General features: G+C 39.6%; 1 protein-coding gene across 2 annotated transcripts; it reads left to right on the top strand.

Moving 5' to 3' along the window:
* Nucleotides 1-422: 422 nt before the first annotated feature.
* On the top strand, nt 423-9,540 carry yrdc (yrdC N(6)-threonylcarbamoyltransferase domain containing). Of its 2 annotated transcripts, none has more exons than XR_007449901.1 (6): nt 423-668; nt 3,229-3,424; nt 4,820-4,934; nt 5,032-5,165; nt 5,341-5,471; nt 7,386-9,540. XR_007449901.1 is itself a non-coding variant. In XM_049584344.1 (6 exons), the coding sequence occupies exons 1-6, from the start codon at nt 497-499 to the stop codon at nt 7,453-7,455; spliced, it is 804 nt and encodes a 267-aa protein (XP_049440301.1). In that variant the 5' UTR covers nt 423-496; the 3' UTR covers nt 7,456-9,540. The 2 variants fall into 2 exon arrangements, 1 of the variants encoding a protein (XP_049440301.1); XM_049584344.1 differs by having other exon boundaries at nt 5,032-5,151.
* The last annotated feature ends 10 nt before the right edge of the window (nt 9,541-9,550 follow it).

The following is a 9,550-nucleotide window of genomic DNA, read 5'->3' as shown; positions in this document are numbered from 1 at the left end:
AGTTTAATTTTTGGTATCTTTAAAAGGGGGTTCCATTTTGACGGCACTTTTTGGGATATGAGATTGTAGTGAGGTGATAACAAAAATAGTAAATCGCTTTGTTATGAACTGCAGACATTAAAAAAACACAAAAATATTCCAACTAGCAGCCTATAATTTTCTAAAAATAGTTATTTGACACAGCTCTTGCAATGTTGCAAAGCAATGTTTTATACCATCAACTCTACAAAATATTTAATTTAATTTAATATAATTTAATTTAATTTTATATTTTTGTTCAATAACATCAATTCAGTAATTTAATTTAAAACAGCTATCACACAATCAGAAGTCCAAACTTTATTTACACCGGAGATCTGAAACAACGTGCTGCTGGCCCTTTAAGAAAGTCCGCGTCATTGTTTGGGGGCGTAACCCGGAAGCCGCCTGTTATCTCATCAGGCGACAACATGCTCCCCGGCTGAAATTAGACCTCCGCCGCTGTATCTTTGATTATATGAAGTGTGTTCGTCATATCGCTGCTGAGTTACTGAAACCCAGAGGCGCTCACAGCTCAGCCGCGGCTCGTTCACCCGGAGCAGACATGTGTAAAGAGCTGAAGACCAAAGTGCTGCATCTGTTAGCGCCGACCTCCAATGGGCCGAGTGTTCGTCAGGAGGGCCACACAGGTTAGCTCTCACACACAGCAACAGTGCACGTGCGTCCTTTTAAAGTGCTGGTGTCTGACCCTGATAGATTTTAGATACTGAAGAAAGATTAACAGGTTGTGCTTGCGGCGTAAACATTGCAGCACGTTACATCAGAAACCTGATTGTCCAGTCGTGCATGTCATGGACCTGCCCAGACCTCAGACACAGAGTTCACGTCATAGTCCAGATGTTTAGGAAAGTTACATTAAATACTTGACTACTACCTTAAGAAATAGTAACCCGTACATATGGTCATTATTTTAGTAGTATTTTATTTTAGTAGTTATTAGCACCCCAGCTGCTGTACCCTGTTAGTTTAGATTTGCTCATAAATTGAATTGGAAGAATATTTGGAGTCTCCCAAATATCTCCTTACCAATAATGTGAGGGAAGTTTCTTCAGTAACCATACATGGATGTTATCCTGTCATTCTCTTTTTTTTTCTTTTTTTTTTTTTGACATTAAAAATACAGATGTGTTGACTGTTCATTTTGTGTCCAGAAACACTGTTGCATTCAGCAGTGTCCCTACACTAACCAAAAAGATGTATCCAGATATATTGCTGATAACAGTGACTCTGAATTTTCCCTTTACTGGGAAAATGCACCATTTGGTATCTACTTTAAGAATAATAACAATAATAATCATAAAAACTATTCAATTTGATGATCATTCAAGCAGAGTTTCACATTCCAAGTTTAGCCAGTCTAAACATGTAGCCTAATTTTAGTATTTGGAAATGAAACTAAACAATGAATTAAGACCATTTTAACTCAAAATAAATAAGAAAGCTGCGAAAACCATTCAAACACACTTGAGGACTTACAGATTTGTAATTAGTGAAAGTAACTGTTCATTACAGAGTTTTACATCACTCACAGATGCACTAATGTGTAAGCATCATTTTTTTTTTAAAAGTAGCTGTTTCAGCTGAACAGTAGAAACAATAGCTATGTTTTATATGTTATGCATGTAACGCTTATTCTTAACCAGTATGCTGCTTACCACAGTTATGAGATCTGTGTTGTAGAGGGGGGTGCACAGTTCTCTTTGAAACACAGTGGACAGAGATGGGCAAAAATACACCATAAAATATGTTGTTAGAAATTACAAATACTTGGTCACGAAATGTGTCAAATTAAAATACGAAATACTGGTCTGGCTGTGTGAGACTAAGTGACAGTAATGCACCACTTCTTTCAGATGACAATAAGACTGGGCATTTAGTAATAGTAAGTAGTAAGATCTTGAACTTCACAAGCAACCAATTATGAGTGCAAAAGACACAAACAGTACCATTACAGCAGAGTATGATACAGTACAAAATACATTAAGAGAAGTTTACAACTGGAGATATAAATCTGTCTAATTTGTGAATAAAATGACATGGCAGCTAATGTATCTTAAAGATGCAAACACAAGCTCTTTTTGTGACAAATTACATTTCTTTTTCTGCCAATATACTCAAATAATCAGAGGTAATTAAATACGGATTTTAAATACAGTTAATAGAAATACTGCAGTGGACTAGATGTATGGAGTAACATAAAAAGTGAAAAGTACTGTTTTAATGTAATGTTTTTTTACTTCAATTAGACTTCAAGTCATTACTAGAATACATTTAGGGGACTCACAAAAAAAACAGATTTTTCTAAGAAAAGTCAACTTGATGCAGCCGAGGCTGAGAGATCTTGACTTTTATAGCTTTTAAAACATCTTGCCAAATGACTGCAGTTGAAAATTAGCCAGCTGGCAAACACTGGCACATTACAGAGAAATGTTGATTAATGTGTGTTGTCCCTTTAAGTAAAATAAATTGAATTAAATCCCTAGTATGGGTTAAGATCCAAAGTACTACACTCCCCACAATGCAACTAAATAGCAGTGTTTGACTCAGTTCTGTAACTGTTTTTCTGTGTAGGAAAGAATAAATAAATGAAAAAAATAAATAAATATAAATAAATAAAAATAAATAAAAAATATTTAAAAACAAGAAACTACAAATTCAAAAAAAAATCCCAGTCACCCAGGACACATTTAAAAACTTTGATAAAAATGTCAATAGAAAGTACGAATGACAAAATGATAAAACATCAGAATAGTAAAATGATAAACTCTTAGAAAACATAAAGAATTAAAATTTAAGGAAATAAATGAATGAACTGAAATGGGGACAGCTGAAAGTGAGAGAGGGTGAAATTAAAAATTTAAATTGCCCTAAGGATAAAAATGAGATAAACTGGATTTTCGACATTCAGTAAAAAGTATCGGCACCTGCAACATAATCCAAACTTTGAGCATGTTTGATAAGGATAAGATTCACATATGAAATAATTGGAAGACGTGCAATTTATGACCCACCTCCTCTGCAAGTTTCTGTCTTTCAGCCCTTAAATACACCAAAATCAGTTTCCGATATAAAACTGACCTGCTCAGTGTAGTATGGTTTAAACCAGCGTAAAATTTTGTTACGTTTGTCATCATGTGTTTCTAATGGCTTGTGATGCCTCCATTGACCCTCCTTGTTTCTGAACTGCAGATGGTGCTGAAATCCTGAGTTGCACGGTGAAGGCTCTGAGGGAGGGTCATGTGGTCGCCGTGCCCACAGACACCATCTATGGCCTGGCGTGTCTGGCCCAGAACTCTGAAGCCGTCAAAAAAATCTATGAAATCAAAGAACGAAATGGACACAAACCGCTGGCCATCAGTGTGGGAGAAATCCAGGATATCTACAAGTAAGTGTGTGAGCGGGTGTCTTCAGTGTTACCTCCAGCATGAGAGGATGACTTTGACCTGGGCCTGATGGATGGTGAACAGTGAACGTGACAGGCTGATATTTCACACAGTTTGAGTGCAGGTTTTTTTGTAATTTAAAATATCAGTGGTAACTGTCGGCGTCGGTCCTTCAGGAGGTGGTTTCTTTGCAGACCTTCCATACAGCACACAAGTGTTAGTCATCCACAGATGAGTCACATGTAGAGAGGCAGAGACATCGTCTGTGCACCAACAAGACACATTTTTACATCCTGAGTGACAGTCACACCTGCTGTCACAGAAATACCACAGCATTCATTATTTCATTAGCTCAGTGAACATGTCTTAAATTCAGGCATTTGTAAGTTAATCACAAAATTAATAGAGAGGCGATGAGGCAGACTATTAAATGACAACATCCTGAAATGTATAACATCACTGTAGACTGTATACAATAATGGATGTAGCTATCATGATGTCACCCACGTTTTGAAGCCTCAAGTTTGAGGTCGCTGTGGCCACATTTTGTTTGGAGCCTACACGACACACCCCTGCAAACCACACCCACCACCAGCACAAGACAAACCCACCAACACAACAGTTATTAGTGCCCAGCTACAATGCCACGTAGTAGTGATAGACCAAGGGGCAAAGGGGGGTGACCGTGGACTGATGTAGGCGGGTCACGTAGTTGCTCCAACTGCAGTTATATCTTGCACATCAAGTTTGGCATTTTGGTCAGCGCCATCTTGAATTTTTTGAGCTGTCAATCCGTCCATTTTCATCTGCTTATACGGGGCCGGGTCGTGTCTCAGCCAGGTTTCTGTGCCTGGATCACCCATATCGGGAGGCGCCCAGGTGGCATCCTGATCAGATGCCCGAACCACCTCGACTGACCCATTTTGACACGAAGGAGCAGCGGCTCTACTCTGAGCTCCCTCCAGATGTCTGAGCTCCTCACCCCATCTCTAAGGCTGAGTCCAGGAAATTCATTTTGGCCACTTGTATCCAAAATCTCGTTCTTTTAGTCACTTGTTGGAGCCAGAAGACGAGAGGGTGGAGCTAACCCTGTAGCTATGAGCACAGTTAGCATGTTGCATTTACAGCTACAGGTAACTGTGATAATGCTAATGCTACTTTTGGCTAATGAAAAACAGGCTAAAAACCATCAAAGATACTGAATATTCATCTCTTTAGAGCGGGATCACAATCTGATCACAAATGGACTAGATAGTAAAACCACTGCATAATATCCTATAAATAGAAACCCCTCTAAATGTCCCCCTTTCTTTTAGTGTAAATATGCACGCTCTGAAAATGTTCATCCTTTCACAAAGCAGGTGATGAACAGATGATCAACTTGTCTCCATGAACAGGTACTGTAAGGTGAAGGTGAAGGAGGCGCTGTTGGCTGACCTGCTGCCTGGTCCCGTCACTCTGGTGTTTGAGAGATCTGAAGTGCTGAACACAGACCTGAACCCCTTCACTCCAGTAAGTCAGCAACTTTCAACCTGATGTTACTGAAAATAAAACTGGCTTATTAATGAATGTCAGTCGTGTGTTGTTTACACGTCCATGTGCTGCTCAGCTTGTAGGCGTACGTATCCCAGACCATGACTTCATGAGACGCCTCTGCCAAATGTGTGCTGAACCACTCGCACTTACCAGCGCCAACGTCAGCTCACACACCAGCACCGTGGCGGTTCATGTAAGTGGAAGAAGGTACACTACAACTTGAAAGATCTTTTTACAGTCTCACATCCACTATGTTTTCAAATTTCATTCAGTATGTTTCCCACAGCGTTGGAACGGTGTCTCTCTGTGTTTTATCTCTACGTCATGTGAGTTTACAAAATGTTTTTTAATCTTAAACGCTGCTGTGTTTCTGCCTCTGAAGGAGTTTCAGGAGCTCTGGCCAAACCTAGCAGTGGTGGTGGACGGCGGACCGATTGGAGACAACAGCCGCCTCGGATCAACAGTGGTCGACCTATCAGTGCTCGGCAAATACCGCATCATCAGACCCGGCTGGTGAGTTCATACTGGGACCCAGTTACCTTTCACTTTGTGCAGTTACATGTGCCTTTTTTTTTTACTCTGCTGAGCACTCTCCTACTGCACTGAGCAATTACTTTAGCATTCAAGTGACTACCCATTTTTTCATTGATATAATTTTAGCCTCTTCACTATTTATCACTGTACACATGTACACAAATATATTACCACGATTAAAGGTCACATTATACTTTCATGCAACAAAATAGCTGTGAGGATGTGATGGATCAGATTGCAATTATAAATAAATATTGATCAGAGCAATCTGTAAACGCTGTATGAAACTGATGCTGCAGTTTGTCATATGTGCAAAGCTACATCACTGTTAGAATAATGACTTGTGCGTGTCCAAACATATTTGCATGTCCCAAAATCCTTCCTACATACTAAGCAGGCTTTTAGCATGCAGTGTGTTCACTCAAAGCAGACAGTATGCAAACTGAATACAGTTAGTTTGAGCGTGGAGGATGGTTACAGGTGGAAAATATTGAAATAGATTTTTGGGTGGTCATGAAACAGCAAAAAAAAACACAAAAAACATTTTAATGTCTCTTTGTGAAGTTTGAAGGTCCAGTGTGTAGGATTTCGGGGATATATTGGCAGAAATATGATTTGGGAATTTAAGTTTGTTTTCTGCAGGCAAAGTTGAAGAGGAAACGTACCCTCAAACTCAGCAGTCGTACAGGCTTTAAATGAAGTGAATTGGAGACAGAGTGAATATATGCAAGACTGAAGTATAATGTGATTGTACCGTCAGGTTTCCTGCTTACTAACCAAGTCAGAGAGAAGGGAACGTACACACCAAAGAAAAAGCATGAGCTGATTTCCTAGAAAGATCCACCTGCATCAAACACCTGACAGTGCTTTTTGTTTCCTGCTGCTGCTGTGCTTTCTACTGACGCAACATCATCACAATGTGCTCCACCACTGGGAGGATGAGCCTCCTGCACCACCTGCTGTGATTATGAATCTCCCAGAAATTAATTAACAATCTGAAGTCAGAGAATGTGCAGACAGAATATGTAAATACACAGAAGTAATCAGGGGTGTTGGCATTAATTAGTGGACTAAAACATGGTTCTTGACACAAATGGGCACCAACAGTGATTAAAATCTTCTTGATTAGGTTTATTGCATTGTGTCTTATAGACTATATAAAATAATGGACGCAGTGTTCAAGTAAAGCATTTTAGCCGTCCCCATTTTGGGTTTTTGGAGCCGGAAGTGACCATATTTGGACAAGAGGATGGGCCAAACCCTAGCGCTAGCTGCTAGCTTAGTCAGCACGGTGCATTTACAGCTATGGTTAACTGTGATAATGCTAATCGGCATGAGCGAAAAACAGGATTAAAACCTTTAAAACAAAATGTACTTGCCTGAAAAACTGAAAATCCGACTCCTTTTAAAAGGTCTTTTATTACAACCAAACACTGAACAAGACTTTATTAGGCAACCCAAAGATTTAACTTAACGTGAATGAACCAACGTCCGTCACCATGACAGGGATTTGGCAACAAATGGCACCCACCTGTCACTCAAAGCAGCCACATCTTTAATATGCATAACTGTAAATTCAAACAGCAGTGTAATATAAAAATTCAGCCCCTGTACAGTTGTCATGAACGGGAAAATTGGCTATAGAGACAAAAATCCTTTTATTGTACCAGGCTGTAAACGTGTTAATTTCTGCTTTAAAGTTGGCTTTTTAACGTGGGGGTCTGTAGGGGTTGACTCGTTTCAGAGCCAGCCTCTAGTGGTCATTAGAGGAACTGCATATTTTGGCACTTTAGCTTCATTTACAGCCCCAGAGGTTGCTGCTTGGTGCTCTCACATTTACCCTGAAAGACACTCTGTACATTAAACAAGAACTGTAACGCTGTTTTTTTTCAGTGCCCTTTCTTCTACGGTTGATGTGCTGGAGCACAAATACGGACTGTCAGAGGACTCTGGGGGAAAATGACCTTTGAACTCTCCACAACACACGCTGAGACGCACAACCAGCTTTGACCCCGGGGCTTCTTCAGAAAAGATGAATCCTTTTCATGTTCACGTGGAAGTCTTTCTGGGGAGGACGAGAACTCAGGAACAACTGGATGGCAGATAATGTTCTGGTGGCTGCTTTAAGGTCTGGAGTAACTTTTACCTTTTGATAACCATATTTTCTGCCTTACTGTGTCTGCTATCATGGGATTATGTGGGATCTCAACATAGAACAGGTCACCTATACAGTATGGGATTCTTTTTTTTATTTTATTTTTTGCATAAAATTAAAACTATGTATCTTTTGTGTCATCAAAACAGGTGGTTTAACTGATATGAACGGTTTGAGTTTTTATTTTAATATTTCTATAATGGTAAGAGGTGATGAAGACTCCTATTTTATGGCCTGAATAGTTATTTGTGATACGAGGTGGGAGGAACTCTTGAGAATTGTATTGACTATAGATTAAGCCTTTTGAATCCAGAACTATTTTTTACTAACTTATGAATCCCCTGTATTTATTTGATCCGCATGTCAGTTTAACAGCGTGAGGCTCGCTCTACAGTTTGTCAACAACTACAGTCACAATAACTGTTTTGTCGTAGTTTAAAGGGACAGTTCACCCCAAAATAAAATTTAGATATTTTTCCATTTACTTGTAGTGCTGTTTATCAGTCTAGATTGTTTTGGTGTAAGTTGCAGAGTGTTGGAGATATCGGCCGTAGAGATGTTTGGCCTCTCTTGAATATAATGGAACTAGATGGCACTTGACTTGTGGTGCTCAAAGCGCCAAATTATATTAAAAAAACTCAACAGCAATGTCTCCTAGAAATCTGACCGGGTTACTCAAGCTAATCCTCAGAACTTGTTGTGAGCAGTTTGATATAGGAACTATTTCTTTCTACCAAACTATACCTGCTAAACGTATCACTACGCAGATGGAAGTGTGCATCCACTCACGTATGAGAGGCTTGTACTCGTGACAGCACGAGATGTAAACATTAATGGCGTCCTTCTCGGCTGAGCTGTAACATTAGATAGCTCAGTGGTGCTAGGTGAGCTAGTTGTAGATGCACTCTTCCTTCTGTGCTGTGATACAGTTGGCGGGTTTAGTTCAGTAGAAAGAAAATAGTTCCTACTAGGGCTGCCCCTGACTAAGAATTTTCCTAGTTGACCAATAGTCGTCATTTAGGGCCATTAGTCGACTAGTCGCCTGCATGTTTATGATATTTATTCAATTATTAAATGATATATTTTGGGCGGGGCAACACAATGGTTTGAGTTGAAGGTGTGAGAAAGAATAGTATCAGTAACATTGTTAACATTGTATTGAGAAATACAAACCGTACTAATGAACCTTCATTAATATAGGCCTATATTTTATCTACAAGTGCACGTCACACACTGAGCGAGCCGCCTGTTAATGATGCTGTCGGCAAAGCAGTAATGATTGTGCTAAGTGGCTAATGGGCATGTAGCTACTTCCATGTTTCAGATGATACGTCATGTTTGTAGTCGACCAATGAAGATGAGTTTACATATTACCTTGGGTTCGTCCTTCACCTTCTCAAAATGATCCCACACTGTGGATTTCCTGCCCGGCATGTTATTAACTAGCCTGTGGAATAACCGCAGGTACCAGCCTGGGAAATTAGGGGCCGTACACATGCTGCGTCTTTAGCCGCCTGGAAAACTTGAGGTCGGGCGCTGGATGCTACTCTTGCGGTTTTTTTTGTGCTGGCTTTCAAGAGCACGGTGGCGCTTTGCGTGATTGAAGACAGACAACTCACACCCAAACAATCTAGATTGGTAAACAGCACTACTGATAAAATATATTTTTGATTTTGAACTATCCATTTAAACTATATTTCATTCACAAATTGGGAACATATTTCAGAGATGTGTCGATTAGCACATGTACTAAGTGGAAACTCATAATGAAATTCTTCCTCCCACCTGTATGTTAAAAATGAGCATTGTTTTAAATTCCCATCACCTGCTGTAAACTTATTTTAATGGACTGTAAAACCTTTGCACAGCCACAATAAAATGTTTTTTTCAGTATCAGACTGTC

The sequence above is a fragment of the Epinephelus fuscoguttatus genome, linkage group LG8, assembly GCF_011397635.1.
Source record: "Epinephelus fuscoguttatus linkage group LG8, E.fuscoguttatus.final_Chr_v1".
In the NCBI taxonomy this organism is placed as follows: domain Eukaryota; kingdom Metazoa; phylum Chordata; class Actinopteri; order Perciformes; family Serranidae; genus Epinephelus; species Epinephelus fuscoguttatus.
Note: the sequence above shows the minus strand (reverse complement) of the source record. Positions and strands in the feature narration are given on the sequence as shown.